General features: G+C 41.9%; 1 protein-coding gene across 7 annotated transcripts in view; it reads right to left on the reverse strand.

Annotated features, from left to right (window-relative positions):
- Nucleotides 1-22,781, reverse strand: part of bcr (BCR activator of RhoGEF and GTPase) — a 76,418-nt gene that overhangs the window by 42,279 nt on the left and 11,358 nt on the right. Inside the window, exon 3 of one of the 7 annotated variants that reach the window (XM_070924289.1) lies at nt 18,779-18,790. The exons of 5 other annotated variants lie outside the window; for them this stretch is intronic. In XM_070924289.1, coding sequence (XP_070780390.1) covers nt 18,779-18,790 — 12 coding nt within the window. Of the gene's footprint in view, nt 1-1,701; nt 1,727-18,778; nt 18,791-22,781 lie in introns of all 7 variants that reach the window. One more of the 7 variants, XM_070924293.1, reaches the window with a different exon arrangement.

Raw genomic sequence — 22,781 nt, forward strand, 5'->3', positions numbered from 1 at the left:
TGTAAAATTAGTACTTTGACTTTTGGTACTTTAAGGACATTTTGATGCTAATACGTATGTATCTGATCTGAGTGAAAAATGCTTTGTCAGTTCCCCAAGAGAAGCGATCCTACAAGAGCTGTGTTGGTTTTGTGTTCTCATGTGTAACACCTGTGAGTTTTATGGTTATGGGATTGTGGTATATGCACTGCTTAGGTGGTGCCGAGCTCCAAGACTCCTGCATAATGGAAATACAGTCTGGCAGCACATCAGACACCAAACAAGCCAGCTGGAGGGTGTGGCTACATCCACATACTGTGAGAAGCTTGGTGATTGTCTAAAATCCATGAATCACTCATTAGATTTTGCTACCACAGCATATTACAGTGCAAACAGGTGGAGTTTCCCACTTGTATAAAGCCCCACCATGCGCCCACCTGAGCACAAATGTGCTCCAGCGTAGGACTAAGCTATGGCACGAAGTAATGAAGTAAAGTGCAAATGGCTCATTTGTTCTTCCAACCGTGCCGCTTGAAACTGCATCCAACCATTCTATGTACCTCGTACAGTAGGCCGTCATTCAATGAGTGTGTGTTCCCTGGCATTATCTCATCTCTAAGGCCCATCACATCATCCCCATTACAACCCCCAGAGTCCTGTAACGCAGGTAATGTCCTGCTGCTGTTGCTGCTGAGATCGTCTCTAAGAAACCAAATCAAACCCGTTAGGCCTTTCTGCCAAACAGCTGAGCTTTTGCCTCTCTATAATATACTGCAGTTAGCTTCATATAGCCAATACAACAGGTTTACGTGCATTAAAATCCATTTTAATATTCAAATATGACAACATTATTATTATTAAGTTTGACAGTGGGCAGCTACATACAAAATCTGACATAAGCTGATGGTTTAATTTGCTCATTTGAGACGCAGCAGGATATTATTAAGAAGAATCTTGCTTCTTCAGACTGATGTATTTCCTGTCAAACCAGGATGTGACATTTGTGGGGTGGGATCATTCAACACTGTTAATCAATGGGGTATCACTTAGGTATCTTTATATACTGGTATAAACACAAAAATGCAAGAAATGTGTACTTTTTGTCATTAAATTTTCATTAGGTGTATGACATGTAAGATCAGCTAACAAGCTGAAAAGGTCATTCCAGATTTCCCCGTACAAACAACTGAACACGCAATAACCCCCTGCTTTAGAAATGCAACACTTTAAAAGCATTAAGAAAACCATCATATGCCTGATCTGACCTGAAAACGAACTGAAAAAAGGCTCCACTCAGTTTACCTCAACCCTGTCCCCTCTCCCACGGCTCTCGGCTCAGACATTACGGCCTGCAGCGCTGCTTATCATCGGCAAACAGCAAGAACGAGCACAAAAGGTCCCAATCTGCCTAATCTCTGGTCAAACACAAGCCGCAGCATCATCGCTGCTCAGGGCAATAAACTGCTGCTTTATGCCGGAGCTGTTCAGGGGACACGCGTTAGGACTTTGCTAAACGGACCGTAGAGATTTGCCAAAGCCCGTCTCCAGGGGAACTGTTGCCTGGGCTACCACAGCCAACAGGAAGAGCATTTCATTTCTGATTAGGTAACCTGTCAGGATACAGAAGAGGCTTTTATTCATGCTACTTAGGAAATATAACCAGAAGGAATTAAGTATCCCACATGAATACCTAATGAATCCTAATTTGAACAAAAAATAAACCAAACAGTGAATCCCCCCTGAAAGACTGATGTTTGGCTCATGGACATTTCAAAAGCTTGGTTGCTTGTGTACACACATACATCTAACCTGCATCTAACTGCCTTATCTTTTGTTTCTTAACATCTACCTAAAAAGAACCAAATTCAACTGACTGAAGAATATTTTGGTAAGCATGCTACCTTTGAAATAGAGGGAGCAGGACTGGAGCGGAAAGAAAATGTAAAATTGCGTTCCATCATAAGGTAAGCTGTCATTTTAACATCCTTTCAATGCATTTCTCACCCGATCCGATGGTTGCCATGGAATTTCTGTGGCCTCTATCTCTTCTTCTCTAATCTTCTCCCCCGCCCCCCTTTCTCGCCTTCCCCCTCTTTATGCTGGCACTGGGCCAGTCTGTCTGTCTGCCAGTTTCAAGCGTCCCAGCATCAATTACCTGAACCCAGCACTCACATATTCCCATAATGGCTCTAAAACCTACACACACATTTACAACATACATGCCTCGCCCCCACACAATGCCTGATCAAATACACACTCATGAGATACTAGAACATATCCACATTTTCAAAAAAAACCTAGACTCTCAGCCTTTCTCTATTCATGTGTACACACACGCATTTTCACAAAATGAGGACACTGAATAATTAGGGAGATGAAAAAAAAAGAGTCAGTGCCTACACAGACAGTCATTTCAATTATCTCTATTCCTCTGGCTGTCTGGCTGCTGTCTCTTGAAGGTTATGGGCTCAGCTCACCACAGTCTCATCTGGGGCTTAGCCATGAGGAGCCAGTTTGCTTTTTGATTCCCCTCCATGTTAGGATCCCATGCTAGATCTCAACACTGCACTGAAGAACCACTGTGTCTCCATCCCGTCTTTCCCACTGTAGGTGGCAGCTGTCTGGACCAGGCATAACAATTCATACTGTGTAAAACGTGCATGGCTGACAATGATAAACATTCATCCTCTGGATTTATGAAGGATTTTTGACAGATTCCACAGTTTACTAGTGATGTTAAGACCAACAATGGCTAATGGCAAAGAGCTAATTGCATGACGTCTTGTCTCTTTACGGCTGCATTGTGAGTTGGTAAACAGGGATGTTTGAATGAAGCAACCTCTTCTCAACCCCTCACTCCCACTCCTAAATCCTCCCAGGTATTCATTGGATGAGTTCAGCCCAGGCCCGGTCTCCTTGGCAACAGGACCTAGCAGGGAGACACAGGAAGCTCTGGGTAGACCTGTGTATGTATGCGTGTGCTCTTTATCGGCTTCCCTCTGGAAACGCATGCAGCCACAGTGTCCTCCATAGCTCTGCCACAAGGACACGACTCATAATAACCCAATGTCACACTGGCAGTTAACACCTAGACGCTAACACAAGCTAACATAATGTTCAGAATAGGGAAACAAAAGCAGACATAAGTGCTTTCCATCAACCATCCATCCATCCATGTCATTCAATCAAGAGATTAGTATGAACATGAATGAATTACTAAAAAAATCAAAATAGATATAAATTGCTCTATCAGCACTCATCAGAGTGTCCAGCCACCACACGAGAGAAGAGAGGTGCTGATAAAAATGTTGATATGCTCTTAACTCATAACTTTTGCCCTGCGGTTTACCTCTCAGGCAACATACATGCTGCCCTATTTAATTGGTTGTTGGGGTCGTATGCAGCCTGAGAGGAGGACCTGCAGACACTCAGGACCAAACAAAGCACTGTCACCTCCTCTGCATGTTTTAAAAAAAAACATTTAATGAATGTTTTAATTTACAATTAATATTGAAAAGACGTTATATTTGAACATCGATCAAAGATAATGCAGGACAGTGCCCTTTGTGGTAAAGATGCAAATACAACATCATATATCACACCCTAACCCTAGTATCAGGTGTCTATCAAGGAGAGTAAACATGATTTTAAGTAGAGTTAGTGCGTAACAATACAGATGTTTACATAGCATTTCAATAGTTTTGGTTATACTATTATTTAATTCATAATTTGTTACATAGATTTATATGTATATATGTGCAGGATATCTATGTACTGTGAATGCATGGTTCTGTTTGTTTGTATATATAGCCTTTGTGCAATTAGCTGGCAGTCGGTGAGAGAAGACATGAGAGGGCTGACATGTAACCATGCATAGAGATGGTGTTTTTGGGGAAGTCATTGAGGCATTTGTTTCTGATAAACATAGCGGTTGCGCCTCTCTGAAAAATGTAAAACATGCAGTTTGAGCTTTTCCTGCTCTTTGAAAACCGTGTCGAGGCTACAAAGACAGTGGGAGAGATATTGTCAGTGTGTTAAAAGGTTAGAAACTGGAGAAGGGGGTTCAAATTTGAATTTATTTGAACTTTTTTCACCACAGTGTGCTGTGTGTTGCTTATACGGAAGGGAAAAGAACAAGTCTTGCCCCCCAAATAAACTCTCTCCAGAAATCAATGGAAGATTTGCTTATAACATCTGTCTCGTGCTAAATTGTGAACACGACTTGAGACAGAAAAAGTAACAGGCAAAAAAAAAAAATGGAACGGGGGGGTTGACAGAAAGTTAGTGAGAGAAAAACCAAGAGAAGAGAGATGAGATGAGATAGGAGCCTCTCAGAAGCATTAACTACTTAGAGAGACAGTGAGGGAGGCAGTGTGAATTAGAGTCTTTCTTCTCTGGCGCCTCGAGGGAGGAATGATATATTCAATTTGGGTTAAAAGAATGTGTTTAGAAAGGAAACACTGCGACGGGGTCCGGAGTGCATGCAAGAAACTGATTGGAGGATTAATGCCTTTTCTGTGTTTCTCTGCTGGATGGTAATTGAGAGATTCAGGAGTGGAGCCTTTACCGAGCCAGATCAAGGCTACAAGCTGTCGCTGAAAAACTACAAACATGGCCACGAGGGCAGCTGACTGTCACTCAAAACTGTAAAAAAAAACAACTGTTCTCTATTTCTTCATCATCACCTCTCATTCTTTACAAACTCTTCTTTCTGCCTCTTTCAGTCACATCTCTTTATTTCTCAGACCTCCTTCGCTCACATCTCAAACCTTCCACTAATCATTTCAGTGCTCTCCTCTGCCTCTGCTCCCCTTTCGTCTCTCCCCTCTTTCTCTCTGGGGTGGTGACTGATATTGAGGTGCCAGTTACATGGCCTGCAAGGGTAACATTAGCCTGCTTATGTAACAAGACACTACAAGCAAGAGGAGAGCATGGCACCGCGGGTTGTAGAGCTGCTCATATGTATGCATGGGTGTACACCCACGGGTGTCATTAACCATAGTGCATTATGAGAGAACAGCAGAGCACATAAGCACTTTTAAAGCTTCAATTCCTACCGGCAATCAGAAAGCTAATATTGGTTTTGTGCTCCACTGTACCAAACGATAATTCAGAAAGCGCTTACTTTGTGATAAGCTGCAACCTGTTTCACTCTGTGCAGCTAATAGAGAGCCGAGGTGAAACCAAACCTTCCAGGTTCTGTTCCAAAAGTAAGAAAACCTTGTTCAAAAGCAAGTTGACATTTTTTTTAAATGCAAATTACTAAAAATATAACATAACTTTGCTGAACAATATGTCATGCAGGGTACTCTGGCAGTAGTGGTAAATTAAACAGCAGGAACTTGTTAAGCCTGGTGAAAGAAATGATCATTGAGTTACAGAAGTGGAATAAAGGCTAGCACGCAACCTAAACCAAGGAACCATTCCTTTGTATCCCACAACTCCTTTTGCGCAGTGAGGGTTTCTGAATCTTCCAGACCCCTCCTGATGGACTAACAAGAAAAAAAACTAACAGTTGAACTAATAATACATACATCAGGAGTGTATGACACAGTAAGGTGAAACATGTTGAAAGCACAGCAGGTCCTTGTACTCATTCAGACAAAGGCAGATTTCCCCGTGGAGCGTGGCCGTCCTCAAACTCTGTGGAAACGACCTCCTTTGGTTTGTGTGTGTGTGTGTGTGTGTGTGTGTGTGTGTGTGTATAGTGACTGGGAGGGCTGAGCAGGTGGGGGGTGGGGCAGCTGCTGGTGGAAATGGTGCACAGCAGTAGCACTGCACAGTTTCTCGACCACCAGACAGATGTGCTAGGAGCCGCAGTCCCACATGCTTATTACACACCAAGGACACGGCAGGGGAGCCACACACACACACACACACCCACACACACGCCTGCGCAAACATGACCTCATATAGAGCCGAATGCACCACAAGGACACATGAATGCCATCTATCATCAATACTGGGGTGTATTTACGCACTGTACTCCTCACACACACATTCAAGACAGATGTGCATGTTATGTACCAGCTCAACAACAATTTAAAATGGCAACTTCCTCATCAACACGCAGACATACATAAACATTAAACTCTGCATGAACCAAAAAAGACGGCAGACAGAGACGTACAGACTGTGTGTAACTACAGAGGAAGAACAAAGGAGTCATTTTTGTCGTCATCCATGGGAGACGAGTGTGTGACAATGAATCAGGCCTGTCTCACCACTCCATGAGCGTGTGTGTTCCCTCATGCTGCACAGTACAGCAATGCAGTAGTGTAAACTGAAAACGCTGCTTCTTTAGCTAAAGCCCCAACGTCCTGCTGCCCTTGAAACCAAACACTTTCTGTCTGAAAACCTTGGATTTAGCTTCAACACCCAAAAGTGCAGGATAGCTACAAAATACAGGCTGTGAGACAGACTGAAACCAAAACGCAACAAAATTCCTGAAGGCAGCATATATTGCAGGGCTGTAGTATTAGACTGTATTCGTTTTTGCAAGGTGTACCTAATAAACTGGCAACTAAGTGTATTTGGTAGTTGATCTCAGCATGCAGAGCTGTGATGCAGAAACAAATTATTTCTGGCAGATTCAGGCTGGGACCCATTTCATAATGTCACCCAGGTGGTCTGGCAGATCTGATCAGGTCTCCTTTTCCAGATACACATGACACTTTAATACCAGCTTCTGTCTTTCAATGCAAACACATTTTTGAATATCACATTAATATGTTTTCCAAGTCCTCTGGAGTGTTTTAATCTCACCTGAACAAAACTTTTCTGTCATTTCCTGAGAGCGAGTAAACACTTAATTCTCAAATGAAACTCTTGATCACCACCGAACCATCCGTTCCCATGTACATCAGGCAGCACAGCCTTATAAAATGACAGAATTAGGGTGACACGGAGAGAGGTAGGAAAACAAAGAGTAAGATAGATACGAGTGGTAGAGAAGTAAGAGTAAGGGGGGGAGAGAAAACGTAACTACTTGTGAAGTATTTATGCAGACATTCTCCAAGTACAGGGTTTTCTGACAGTCCTGCATGTCTGCTGTGTGTGTGTGCGTATGAATACACAGAGGAGAGTGAATGATGATGATGATGATGATGATGATGATGATGATGATGATGGTAAAGTCATTATGCAACCAACGCGCAGCATCACATCACTATGATTAGACTAGCCAGCTGTTAATTAAAGAGAAGCTGGACTCAGCCCAGTCTCATGTTGTTTTCAGCAGCACTGGAGCGAGAGAGCACAGAGGGGAAAATTACTGGTTTACATATGAGCAACGGATGGATGGACAGATGCACAAATGGCTGGATGGTGATGCAGTATACCTTGTATACAGTTTAAGAATAACAACAAGGTTAATTGGTGGTGGTGGTATTGGTGGTGGTGGTGGTGGTGGTGGCGGGGGGGGGGGGGGGTGACATGGTGTGACATTTTTTACCTATCAAAATCTTAAGCAACACCAGAAATTTGTGGATCTAGAGGCTTGGTGACGTAGGAACATGCAACATGCTAGCGCTAGTCAGTCACAAAAGCTCCCTGATTTTCTTTCTGTTGGCTCAATGGCTTAATAAACCCTAAAATCTTTTAAATTTGAAATCAGTACTATGCTAAAGTCAACAAGAGATATCTTAAACTCATTCTCCTTTGACTGTATTTCCTGATTACTAATGCCAATATAAATCAACCTTCATTTAAACAGCACCTTTCACACAGGTTGCTGCAATTCAAAGTGCTTTACAGCTGCCTGACACGCTGATGAGATCCAAACACACAGACACACATTCACGCTTTAAGTATACATGCACACAGAGGCAAACAAATAACAGTCACACATCAACACGGGCTGATGCACAGAGCTAAACAAACAAGATACACAAACACGCAGGGGAACAGAGCAGAGTGGAGAGAACAGGACAGAACACCATTAGCATATTTTTAGCTTCACCTCTGCATGAGGATAGAAGTAAAAAAAATATAGATATTTCTGGGTCTGCCTGATGCAGAATTGATTCTTCAAATCCAACTATTATTTTACTTCACAGTACATTTACTGCATTTAGTCCTTTGTTCATACTTTTGCTCGACATTTTGGCCTTTCTGACCAAACCCGCTCTCACAGCTCCCTCAGAGACGGATGGAGGCCGTCAAACAGGCACAACAAGCCTCAAAACTAGACTAGGTGTATTTTAAACTTAAAAACACAAAGAAACAAGCTGGCAGTCATGTTGTTGTATTTTTTCAGTTTAAGTCTGTTTAATTGTTTTGAAGGTCTCTGCTTCAGAAAACACGTTAACACGCCTATCTAGAAAGCAGAGTGTAGAGAGTTTAGTCCATTAAAATAAATAGAAATAGTTGGCTTGAAATAGAGCTGTGACCTCGAGAACAAAAATCAAATTAAAGCGCGAGTCTCCCAAAAGGTTCCAATCTCTACTCCGCAGAGCCACAAATGCAACTAACACTAATCAGCCCGCCAGAGCGTCTGAATGATGGAGAGAGGAAGGAGACAAAGGGGGAAGAAGGTAGATAACAAGAGTGTGTGCATGAATGGATATTTCCTGTTGCTACATGTATGTGTAGCCGCACCTCTGTGTGTGTATCACTGCATGTTTGTTGAGATGATTTGTGCGTATGTATTTGTTAATATGGATGTGCTCTCTGGATTAAACAGCCACATTGTCAGCCTTGTTGTTCTGTTCAAATGAGCGTCCACATCAGCACGCTGCTGGAAAAAACACTGTCAGCACACACACTCACACACACACACACACACACACACACACACACACACGCACACACACACACACACACACACGCACACAGATGAAGCTCACTGGGAGGTAAGCATGGCAGCAGAGTGTCTCTAGACAACACAGTGCTGAATACATGATGTTATGAATCACATTACATACTCTGTCAAGGAACATGCAAACACACAAAAACAAAACATTTGTGAGTGAAAGCGCCATCGCAACGGAACATCCTACTGTTGTGTGTATCGCAAGTAACACTTTGTTGCTTACCATGTGTGTAGTGCTGTGGTGTATGTATAAATACTTGTCCAGGGTGCACCTGGACATAAGGGACGCATAAATCTTGTATTGCCGAAAAATGTAATTTGAAAGTATAAATCCTGAAAACTCAGAAATAAGGAAATGTGAACAAAAATGCTTTTATTGGACATTTCTTTCCTGTATGTCCTCCTGATGATTTTCTTAAGAGCACACTAAATACATTTCCCATCAACTGTCTTGTTGATACAACAACAAAATTGAGATTAAACTGGAGCCATCCAGGTTCAGCCCTAAAAACAAAAACACATCACATCAGTCAACTTAGAAACAATAAATAAGCACTGTGAAAAAAGGGGATTTGGCCTTTAAAAATATCATCAGCAACAGCTTCTACCTGTAGCTGGGTATACCATGTTGTTAACCTCTGCTGGAGCGAAGAAGATAAACCCTCACCAGACAGATACAATGAGTCATAAGATGTACAGTGTCAGAGTTAATATTACTCCTACACACACACACACACACACACACACACACACACACACACAGACACACATAGACACACATAGACACACATAGACACACACAGACAAACAAGAACCACAGATTTGACACTGTCTGCTTTTTGTGTGTTGATATGTTTAAGTGGGAATGGTTATTTTCATGTTTCATGAAGCTCTTGTCAACTTCCTGTCTTTGTCTGGGTTTAGTTTCAGGATCAAGGGGTGGAATTGAGTCTTTATTTACCCTGTTATTACACACTGGCTAAACATTTCTTCCTACAAACAAATGCCACAACGCAAAGTGACCACTTGTAAACCAGTGTGTGAAACTGTATTCTGTCATTAAACGTAAAGTATGCATCATGGACCAGGATGTCTAAACTGACTAAATGATCAAATGAGCAACTCAATGGACATTAATGTAGAAAATGTAGCCATGTAGTGTAATGTACAGAAACAAGAACACACACAAACACACACACACGAAGACTGTAGACTAACATCTTAATCACCAGACACAGAGTCACTAAATAAAACTGACTGAGGTGGCCTCGCACAGACTCTCTGTCTCTGCTGTACATGAATATTTCAAGATGGGAAGCCAAAAAAAGGAATGATTTTGTGTTCAGTTTGCAGGTAAGTATTCATCCAGATAGTCGGCCTGTGAGCCCAAAACCACACACACTCCTTAATGACTGATTCCCCCGCATGTCATTTGCGTGTGTGCTCCTATTACCCCCCATCTGCCAACAACAACAGCAACCTTCATACAACACTACAGGAGACCTGTCTCACTGACAAAAAGCAGAAACAGATAGCAGAGAGCTACTGTTAGGATATCAGTGGGATACAAAGGCCAGGGCCCCTAATCCTACACGCACGCACACACACACACACACACACACACACACACACACACACACACACACACACAAACCCATACAAACACACACACATCTGTGTGTGTGAGGAGGTGTCTGACCCAAATCCAGCTTATACAATGTCTGACTGGGAAGGTATAAAATGAGGTGCGTGTGTGTGTGTGTGTGTGTGTGTGTCATTAGACTTGTCAGACAAGCTGTGTGAGGACACATGCAGGGAAGCACCAGTTCAACGATGCACATGGAAACAATTAACCCAAATTAGTGACAGAAGTGTAAGGACATGCAGTATTTATACTTGTGGTTTTGTGAGTAACACTTCTGTCTCGGAGCGCTACAAAGAGCAGCTAAGCACAGCAGTCTCCACTACGCCACCGCCACACAGCAGGGGAAAAACAAAAAGTTTAAAAGCATAACAAGTTGTCATCAGCCATGATAGCTTCCATTAGACCAGGTCCCTAAACAGGCATCAATTTAGTTTCGTTTCTATTAACTGAACAGTTAATCTAAGAAACAATGTTAATGTCATTGTTATAAGATGCTATTAAAGTCATGCTAATGTGAATGAGCATGAACTAAATTTGCATTGTGTTATTTCAACAACTTGTTTCCCACTGTGTTCGGACACACTTGGCATGATGACAATAGTTACGTTTATGCATTACCTACCTTACCAACCTTTGCATGTATATTATCCAGTGGTTGAAGAAATATTCAGAACAATACCAAAATGTAAAAATGCTCCATTTCAAGTAAAAGTCCTGCATTCAAAATCTTACAAAGGTACAAGTACAGAAATATTAGCTAAATATACTTAAAATAGTCATTATTGATAGTGCTCCTTCCAGAGCGTTATTTTATTATATATATTACATTATTGGAATATTCTTACTGATGTATTAAATTGTGAGCAGCCTTGTAATGTTGTAGTTGAGGTGGTACTACTTTATATCCTGTTAAATATGGGTAGTTAAATAAATAGTAGTAGCTGTCAGATGAATTTAGTGGAGTAGAAGTAGAAATGGAAATACTCAAATACAAAAAACTCAAAAAAAAAAGAGCGTGGAGGTTTTCATCTTGATTAGGGAAACCTCCACCTTTCTCACAACCACTGTTTGGCAGTAAAATTGGAAAATAAGCACATGTAAGTCGAGAGGAACACACACACAAACTGACACACCGTTGTCAGTGAACTCAGCAAAAACATTTGAATGATCTCACACCCTCTTCAGCTGCAGCCGGCCAAAGTAAGTAACCTTTTAGCACGGAGTGATGAGCCCTTGGCAATGAGCCCGGGGCTATACTGAGTCAACCGGTGGTCAAGGACGGACAGAGAGAGAGAGAGAGAGAGAGAGAGGGGCAGAGAGGTGGAGAGGGAGGGGGGGACCATTATCCATTGAGAAGTGAGACAAAGGACGGCGGGGCCTCGCCACACTCGAGTGACAACAAATAATAGCTTCACCCCAAAAAAATGGGAGAAGATCCTCGAGTGACCCACTTTTTCACCGGCAATACTCAACCAACATGATCAGCAAGTCACCCATAACTGTGTGAGGCTGTAGGTGTGTGTGTGTGTGTGTGTGTGTGTGTGTGTGTGTGTGTGTGTGTGTGTGTGAGAAAGAGGAGAGGAAGATGGTTATGTGTGTCGGCAGAGGCAGGGAGGGGCGTGGGAAAGCAGCATGTGCTTTACATCTTCACATCTCTCTGGATCTCTGTCAGCTGTGCTCTCTCTCTCCCCGGCTACATCTCTCTGATCATTGAAACATCAGTCATAAATGATCTACTGCTGCAACTATGATTATTGTCATTAACGGGTAATCCGCTGTATATTGTTTTGATCAATCAATTCAAAGTTCAAAACCCAAATATATTCAATTTACAGTGATGCAGCACAGAGAAAAGCACTAAAGACAATCAAGTAGATAGCAAAGAGTCAAAACTAGTAACCTTATTGTGCTTTTTTTCCCCACACAGTCCTTTCAGCCAAATCCAGTCTGATTGTTTTTTTGCCTCCTCAGCAACACATTGCATTTATCTGTGCACCTTGAGAGCTGCGTTACCCATGGGAAAAGATGGTGAGGAGAAATAATAAACAGGTAAGGCTCAGTGTGAATGCCTTCAAGGGGTGATTCGGTCTCTAATTGAAGTCATCAATAACACAGCACACAGGTCTCACAGCAAAATGGGGGAGCTGACAAGCTGTCTGCAGTCCACAAATTCACTTTTACCACACACACACACACACACACACACACACTCTCTGAAGCCTGTTTAATGTACAACTTTGTCAACTCTTTTGATAGCCTTGTTGTGGTCTGAGGTGTTATCAGCTGCATTTGGCCCTTTTTTAGAAAGTCATGGTTTTAGCCTCATCATCCAGACACAAGAATCTTTCTTTTTTTAATCATTATGTTAAGATAGGTTATGTCATTTCTCACTCCTCACATTTTAACAGAAAAGTCAGGACTGAACCACCAAGAGGAATATGAAAAAGGTCCGTCATTGCACTCCAGCAGATGTGACCGAGATCCAAATTAGTACCTGCGTTATCCAGATTGTTTCTTTAACAACCATATGGGACCCAGCCTTGTTTCGTTTGAGTCACCAAGTGGCACATGTCTTCAATATGCTTTAACAGGCTCTGCCTCCAGAGCAAAATTAACTCTCGGTCTGAAAATACTTCACTTGTTCTTGTGGCGGTCGCTCTTATGACTGCAAGCCTTTTATGGCCCTTTTCTTCATTACTCATCCGATGAGTTTATTTAAAAATCTGTTTTGCCCTCTTTTCCTCTGTCAGTCGATGCTCCACGCCTTAAAATTACGCTACCAGATTGAAAATAGACTCATTTTCATTCATGCGAACGCGGATGAGTACACACACACTCATATGTGATGTCCCACCCCTGCTGTCCCCTCGGTCAGATGTTCCGCCTGAGATCCATGAATCAGCCCTCGCGCAGACAAAAAGAGTGACTGTGACATCGGCGTCAAAATATAGCAGCGCTGCCTACATCTGACTTGAAAGCATTAGCAGACACATTTCTGCTGTCGTCCAGCCTTGACCACAAATGAACACCCGTATAAAAAATATCCACATTAATGTACCAAGTGAGCACTGGCCAGACAGAAGCTATCACCTCCATGAAAGTCATTAAGTCCCCCGAATGACGTCAGACTCGTGTTCTGAATTTGCTGCTCCAATGCTGCTTTAAAACATTCACATTTACCTCTGTGGCTCACAAATTAAACAAAGTAAAGTCTCCACAAGATTGAGCCATGTGGCTCATGCTGAGTTAGCACTCGCCACTTCCATTGTAGAGATTCAAATACCAGAATTTTCCTTTAACATTTGTAGACACTTTGTGAAAGGGTTCAGGAGTTAGTGGAGACCAAAAGAAAGCTAAAAAAGAGAGTAAATATTCACCAGATGGCCAGAAACAGGAACTCCAAATGAATGCTAATGTTGCTCCATATCTGCTGGATATGTAAATAAGTAACTGTTTGCTAACAAGTAACTTAAAAGATGATAAGTGGCAACAAAATTAGTTATCGCTGGTTTAAAATGAATAAACTTACATGTTGGTTTTCCGCCTGAAAATATAGTGAGAATAAGTTGGAGTTTGTTTTCCCTCATATTCTACAAAAAATCTTTTCTCACCAGGGATGCATTTAACAATTTCTGCTCGAATCCTGCCCTGCTTCCACTTTAAAGTGAGTTAAAAATAAGTTGATGGGAGTGAGACGGCACTTTTTGTTTTGCGGAGGGAAAAGGAGATAATGGCTTTTTTTACTGGCAGATAGCTCTTTTTCTCAAGAGGTCTGGCCTTGAGACTAAAACAGCAACAGAAAATGGCCCACAGTCAATACCAATCTATCCAGCTGAATAGAATAACACCCTTTAACCTGGATATAGCCACTATTACGTTCAATTTAACCTCTGGTGCTCTAAAATATACTGGCTGTTAAGTCTGATGGATTGATATGTTTCAATAGTGCTACTGTAAGAGTTTTGTCCTTCATCCCCTCTGCAATACCTTTAAAGCGTCCTTTCTTGTCTTTTGATTGCATGACTGATTTACAGTATCTATGCATTAGGGTTAGGATTATTTGACACATTGCATGTATTAGCTTAACGATGTACGTATTAACTGGATAGTTCATTAATCTTAGAGTCAGACTTCATGCCCAGACACCGAGTGGAAAGGTTTTCAAAGACTTGGACCAAGAGAGCACAGAAGAAAAACTGAAGTAATGAAAGTGAGAAAGGTTTACAGATTCATCTTTGCATTTAGCTTCATGTTTAAATCTTTCTCCTCAGTTGGAGAGGGATGACATAAGCCAGCTAGTCTCTGATCACCAACACAGCACATGAAAAATGAAATGCCACATTGCCAGCTAAGTCACTTACATAAGAGCCTCAGCCAAGACAAGAATTTAAAAATACAGTGACAGGGAGAAATACGAAGAGTAAACACAGAGAAGCATCTAGGCAGGAGGCAGCGAAAGCAGGATAAAAATGTCATTATTTTATTGTCTATTACAAGGCTGTGCATTTTAAATTGTCCTTTGAATTTCAGCCAGAAATAGCACAGCACATTAACATGACATAAAATCTAAACTACGCTGCAATTATTCTAATATATACCCTAAGCTCCAGGCCATTTCTTATATCACAGTGGATTTCTCAGACGCTCTGTGAAGATTTCTTCTCCCACAAATCGTCTTGCAGTCTTTAATGCACACAGACACACTCGCAGGCGGCGGAGATTTAGTAACTATGATCAACACTCCGCTGACAAGGGGGAGGGGATGTAATTCTCCTGCAGTATTTCTGGAAACATGCCACTTTAGTTTTAATCTTGAGTCCAGACAGAGCCGGGCTGTTTGACACTTCCTCTTCACATGCATCACAATTGTTTCCAGCTTGTGCGTATGTATGCACAGTACATGTGTGTCAGTCAGTGTGTGTGTGTGTGCATGTGTGTTCTTTGTCCTGAATGACATTGGAGAGTTGCAGACACACACTCTCTCACTCTCTTCAACTCTCTCTGGCTCTTGCCTTCACATGTGACTGACAGTTAATGCACTATAGCGTTGCTTTTCTGTGACTGGCCTATTACCAGACTGACTGACAGGCCAATCGACAACATCGACTGGCAGCCCATACATGCTAATCAAAGCTAACAAGAACCTTTCCTTTCCCCTGACGTGCACATACCACAGAGCAGCTGTTCCAGTGGCTGACCAGCCGCTCCTATAAAACGTTTACATTGTATATGCTGGGCTTGTTTGTTTGAGAACAACCTGATCCTGGAGGGGTTATAATTATTGATTGATTGATACACACATCTTTAGGTTACAAGCTCTATACTTTAGCCATGCTAATAGGACAAACTCACTCTGTTTGGATTCAATGCAATGTAATGTGAAAAAGGAACCCACTAATTGGTGCAGAAGCGTTCAGAGTGAATGTGAAGCAAATTTTAGATTTGAATAGTATACAATGTCAGCGAAGCGGTGCAACGCAAATTCACTTGAAAATGAAATGAAAATGTTTCAGCTTTAGTAAAGAAATCTGTGCAGGTAAGATCTATCTATAAACAGGGCACGGGTACACAAGCTGGAGTTTCTGGTACTTTTCAGTCGAGTCTCGGCCGTCGCACTAACACAGGTCACCAGCTAGCTACAGCTAACGTCTCTGTGCAGTTGGAGAAGCTTGTTGCGAGTAAACCTGGACAACACAAACAATGCAGCTATCAAATTCGCATGACTTACATCAGCAAAAATGTCCAAGTTCTAATCCTGTGTGTGTGTGTGTTCTCATCGTTCAGTTATTATATATAATATATATATATATTATATATGTGAAATATATATCACTCTTTGAGTGTTTTTATATAAAATTAGCTGTTTTCTCTTCTTGTAAAACATTTAAATATTTTTTAATGATTTTTCTCCAGTCAAACGTGATTTGGAACAACTGACCTGTACTTGATCGTAACTCACAGGTCAGATAGTAGATAGCAGAGCGGTATCATGACGGGAGGTGTGTGTTTGGATGTCAGGAGGTTTAATTTATTTATTTATTATCTGTTCTCCCCCTTAACTAACAACAGGGAAATATGTGACCTGAAATATGTGATTTCACTGTGACTTTAAGCTAATTTGTGCTTCTTGGAAAGACAATAGAGGACAGTTTGAGATCACTGTGTTCTGGACTTTATGTACAGTAAGTAACCATGGTAACAGGGAAGCTCTAAGTGACAGATTATACAATTATCAGTCACAAGGCTCCTGTTTTCACAGAGTGAGTGAAACAGGGGGACAACTCAGTGGATTGAGCAGTACATCCAGCACAGCTGCATGCAGCTTTTGGACGGCCACACACACACACTCATGCAGACGAACACACACTGACACAGGCACGTAAATGTTCTGATCCAAAATCACTCACTTGAGCTCTCACCCACACACACTTCCATAAACCTAACACATCTGTTTCTCCCCGTGAAAGAACGGAGGCCTTGAAGCGAGATGCCTCGAGGTGTCTGCCAGAGGAGAATCTGATTCTCTCTGTGTTGTGTTTTTCACTGAAGCCATCGCTACCTTGGCAGGCTAATTCAATTCATTACTGCTAATTGTGTCTGTGTAAAACACTGGAAGTTTCCACTGTGTGGAGCACTACGTCTCCTCACACAGTCAGGCCATCTGTTTGGTTTTCTGGAAGCCTTCTCTCTTCAGGAGACAGAGCAGAGATGGCAGGTAGCTGGATGCTTTTTTTATGTGTAACCAGACACAACAAGATCACACTCCTAACTGAATGCACATGTAAGTTATTACAGCACTATTGCTCCAAGCCCAGGAGGAAATGTGTGGATCTTTTCATTTCATTTTCAACAACCAAAACTAAAGAAACTGTCCTTTTTGTAATAACATAACTTTTAGTTTACAAAATCTGACAATGGATGGGTTACAGCTGTGGCATTTGCTGGTGCTGATGAAACTGCTTCCTGCCTTGCTTTGCTACAGAAAACTGCAGCTTGAAGGTAGACTTCAGCTAGGTGAAAGCTTGTCTGAGTGAAGGGTAGTTTCAGCCTCCACCAGTGTACATGGCTGCCTAAACTGCCACAGATTCAGAGTACAGACAAAGGTTCAGCCATCCTTTGCTGAGAGATTTATAGAGGTCTTCTGATGGGCGCCCTCACCGTGGATTCACTTAAGTAATCAATAGAGTTATGAATATCTCTTGGCGTGGTGCAGCAGTAATAAAATTATTCCACTTTGCTCTGGCCCCTGAGAGCAGACTGTGGGCACCACAGGTCCTCGTATAGATCACTGCTCTCTGTTTTCAATACAAGGTCACTCTCAAGGCAAATTGGCAGAAGCACACACACACACACACACACACACACACACACACACACACACACACACACACACACACACACATAATAAATACAAGAACACATTTGTGCCCACACATTAACAGACAGACAGCCACACATCAACAGCAGGGAGTAGCATCCCCACTGTGGCCAATAACGCAGTGCACGAGAGAAGAAGCTTTCAAAGAAACAAGAACAGCTTTTCCACTGAGGGACGAGTGTGCTGTTTACATTATGTGTGTTTGCGCTACCAGGGAGCGCAACTAAAAGAGCAGCGTCTTCGTTGTGTTTAAGATCCCATGACAAGGCCTAAAGCAGGAGGAAGTGTGTGTCAAGAGTAAATAGTACTGTGTGTAAGGTTTCTTGCAATGTGTGTGTGTGTGTGTGTGTGTGTGTGTGCGTGTGTGTGTGCGTGCACTACGCCAAAGCGTCTCTGGTGACACCTGGATTCCTTGAGACACCTTGTCCTCTGGCGACTGTCCAATCCACTGCAGAGAGCGGGGCGGGGACAACACCACGTCAATCATTTGTCACAGCACTGCGGCGGCTCTTTATGCCTCTTTTTGCTAGATGTTTAATTATAATTCTTTCTCTGAGGCTATCCAATCAGAAATTAAACGCTCACTGTGGGTGTCCAATAATAAACTGAATCAGAAGCTATCCTCCAATCCAGAAAAACCTATTGCATTTTTGCACAAATCCAAACTTCTCTATCACTAAAATCAAATAAGAAAATAAAACCTGAAAAGGGTAAAAAGTAAAAAGGGTCAAATTGACAAAAGCAACACAGTATTGTATTGAACTGATCTGGATTCAGTTTTATATACAACCTCCATTTTCTAGCTTATAGTCAATTAGATATTTGCTTCTGTTTCACATGATAGGTGACTAACCTAAATTTGTTCTGGCAGATGGAGCCACGTGACCGAGCATATAGCCGAGCCTCCTGTAGTGTTGTTTACACTGCTGTGCGTACTGTTAATCATCTGCTGCTTGTAAGTGACTGTTTAGGGGCGCTGAGTGGTAAACTACGAGAGCATTTACAGATTAAAGTCAAAGTCAGAGCAAACAGTCCTCGCCTCACTAAATCCAACACATCAAACCTGGGCAGGCTATACAACGATAACAACGATACCAAGGTAAAATGTCATCATGTTACACAATAACTGCTTAGTTGCAGGTATTAGTGATTATGTGAGTCATGGTAGTTTTTTTTTTCTTTTAAGCTCACCTTCTACATTGTTTGGAGCCACAGATGCTTCTGTCTTCAAATGTGAAAGTCAAGTTCTTAAGACAACACTGGAAGAACAGGATCCCCTGATTGCACGGTAAACATCTCATTTTATAACCTGTTAACATAATACATTGAACTTTTACAGAATAACATCCCATACAGACACTGTAACATCACTGACTATATTTGTGTTGTTTGCAAATTTTAGTTTAATCCCTCTCCTGAGCTTTGGTTAATGACCATATGTACGTATTTAAAAGCTTCATCATTACCTCCCATATGTAAGATTTATTTGGGCACTCCACTTTAACAAGTTTGTTTTCATCCATTATTGTATTTTTGCATTTATCATTTCTTCCTTTCAAAACCTGTAGCTGAGGCTGCAGACTGAATGAAAAGGTTTTCAGAAATGGTGCATCATTGGGCAAGTGCATTTACTGGAAAAACAATTTTCTTTATCTGACGTTTGGTAGTGAATTTAAGCAAATTGCTCACCCTGGGCTCAAAGAAATTATGAATGCCATTTTTTTTTTTTTTTTACAATTTCTTAAGCATTTTATAGAAAAAACAATTAACCGACACTGAAAATGTTCGTTAGTTGCAGCCTGGACGAGTTGCTGATCAGATCATGCTGCCTTACTGAGTAGCTCTGGGTGCTTACTGCCTACATTTCCATTTATACTGTAGATAATGGTTTACCCATCAGATTAGGGTGTGTGCAGTTAGTGTGCAGATATGAGTATGTGCATGTTCATTTCTGTGTGGACATAGTGGGCTGGTATACTGGGTGGGGGGAGCGGGGAATGTGACACCCCGCGTCACGACAGTCAGTTTCTAGTTTTGCAACAAGTGGGCTACAGCATCAATAATGGATGACAGAGAACGGGATGAGGCAGAGAGGCAGAGTGCACGCGAGCAAACATGCCCTTTTATCGAAATTCAACAGTCAATTAGTGGGTATGTATTCAGCTCTACATGTGTATGAGATGGGAAATTTGTTTCTAAATATCTGTATTTACATTTTTATATATTCATTTGGAGGCAGAGGAGGAGAACTGATGTACAACAGAGATACAATACACAGAGGTAATTAGAAATGTTTACTTTGGGGAAATGTCTATTATTCAGATGTGTATGTGTATATGCAAGGAGGCTGACTGCTACAGTTTATAGTTTGATGTCTAAAACCTTCCTCTGGCTTTATACTGTTGGACATACACACTAACACACACACACACACACACACACACACACACATCACAAATGCAACAAGGCAAGCTACCGCACGTTCTCCTCACAGATGTGACAAGAGAAAATACTTCTTGAGTTGTCACTCGAAGCCAATCACAACCACTTTGCCCCGAGCACGCTCTGCCATTTATAGGTCTATAAAGTGGGCCAGATGACAGAGATCTGCAGTGACAATGACACAGGAAGATATGTAAAACTGGAGCACTCGGAGAGAAAAAACGCAAAACAGAGAGAGCTGAGGGAAAGAAGAAGAATGAGGGAAAGAAGAAGAAAACTGAGACTGTTTGGACCATGTGGACACCATGTGGACACCACAGAGGAAGCTCAAAATCCCACAACAAAGCAGCACACACGGAATCACTTCATATTCTCTTCCTCCTACATTCACAAACAGCTCCGTCACTCAAGTTTGTGCTTTTAGCGCAGAGAAATATATTCAATAAGGTGTACCAAGTTCCCATTCAGCTGGAGTTTTTTGATATTTTACTCACCAGAGTGTCAAATGTTTGGACCACAGTGCTCCTGGTCTCATTCTTGATGTGTTGATAACATAAGCATGTGTTTATATTTGAGTCAAATTGCCCATTTGGCTTGTAGCCGCCTCAGACAAAGTATCAGCCCGGAGCAAACATCACACGCCTTCAGTGTGGCCTAGTTATCTTGCAGTCAGGGTTATTTGCACAAACTTTCTGTTGAATACTTACAGATTGCTGGCCTAACCAGAAAATTGCATAATTCTGGGAGAAACTATCCAAAGTGGTTGTTAAGCCGTGTTGAGCCTCTGCATCGTTGGAAAGTTATGTAAATTATCTTTAACTTGACAATATGTGTTTTAAGTGCTTTGCTGGGGGCACAGGTGGAGCTGGAAAAGCCAGAGAGTTGGATTTCTCGTCTCCATTTTGCCACCGGGTAGGTACTTAGGAGGAGAATCAGGCCGAGAGCTGCTGGCTTGGATTCTGCCGCCTGACAGAAAGAAGAGAGGTCTAACAATGGACTGAAACAGAAAGGGACTATGCAGCTGCGGACAAAAGGCCTTTAAAACTCTGACTGACTGTGAGAAAGACTCAGCATCACACATTTAATGACAGATTTTTTTGCAGATGAGTGATTTCCATTCACGTTTCTGCCCACCTGCTCAGGCTCACATTCAGATTTATCTAAAACTCAGTTGTTGTAATGGAACGCGTTTGATAAAACCACAATTGCGACAAATGAAAACCCTAAAGATGGCGCCTGCCGACTGTCTGTAGCGATGTGTCCTATATTTCTGCAGACAAGTGCCGTCTCTCCAGGAACTTGAAAATAAGTTGTCATGGCCAAATTGAGCTTAAAATCAGCCTTTATATTGCATAGTGTGCTCCAGGCTGAATAGCACTGAGTGAAAGAGGCAGGCAGAAAGAGGGAGAAATGGTCAGGGGGATAGAGAAAGGGATATTAAGTGACATAAAAGAGATATCACAGAAGGCGGGATGTTACCGAAGGGCATTCAGAGAAGAGATGGAGGAAGGGGAGGGAGGCAGATCGCAACATGAAATCTGATCTTCCCCAGGAGCCTCCAGTTATCCAGTCCCTCTGCAACTAGCGGCTCAACAAATAAACAGACAATAAAAGGGAGCCAGAGCTGGAGAAAGCCTGCTGGAAATCAGACTTCTCTTCACATCTGGTATTTTTTTTCTTCTTTCTCCATGTTTTTTTTGACATTTAACAAATGTCTGTTCAGACAGGACAGATTCTGCTCTTCCTCAAAATCGATTGGACCACAGCACAGTGGGTTTCATTTCTCTCCCACTCCTGTCCTCCCTCCCTCCATCTGTGCGCCCATCCTCCAAACAGCATCTACAGTCATGGAGTCACATCTACCATGTTCACCAGAAGAGTCCACTTGAATGACCCACTGATGTCAATCTTTGTGACAGTAAGTGTGATGTTGAAAATGGATGTTACCTTTTTCACATTTCAAGTAATTATTTACGTCATCTGCCATTTTCATGTTCCTATGTTATGACACTGAAATGCAAAAAATGATAAAAGACTTCCATCTTTTAATAAACTGGACACTCGTTTTTATTTGTCTGCCACCTATCAGATACGGGTTAGTTAATTGAATGCCGAACATCTTGTGTACTTGACGTCTTTCTTTCCCTGGTCCTGGTCTGGTCTATATATATATATATATGCCATGAAGCACACAAAGCTCCGTCACAATCACTTTCACAGACCCTTGCCTTCATTCACACTCTTGAAATGAAAATGTCATTTTTCAACACATCTGTGCTTGTCTGTGGAGAACAAAGCATCGTGTGTGCACCCTTCACACTTTCAACCCGACAGAAAGTGTAGAAATGCGCTGAGGAGCAACAAAAGATCTGTTGTCCTCCTCCTAAACAAATGGATGAACTGACAAATTTGGTTTTAAATCATTTTTACAGTGTGGTTCTTCTTCTCAATTCCAGCCGTTTCCACTGGCTCTGGTCCACTGACAGAGGCAGCCAGCTGCAATGTTAATCAACAGTCAGCCACTT

The sequence above is a fragment of the Enoplosus armatus genome, chromosome 18 (assembly GCF_043641665.1).
Source record: "Enoplosus armatus isolate fEnoArm2 chromosome 18, fEnoArm2.hap1, whole genome shotgun sequence".
In the NCBI taxonomy this organism is placed as follows: domain Eukaryota; kingdom Metazoa; phylum Chordata; class Actinopteri; order Centrarchiformes; family Enoplosidae; genus Enoplosus; species Enoplosus armatus.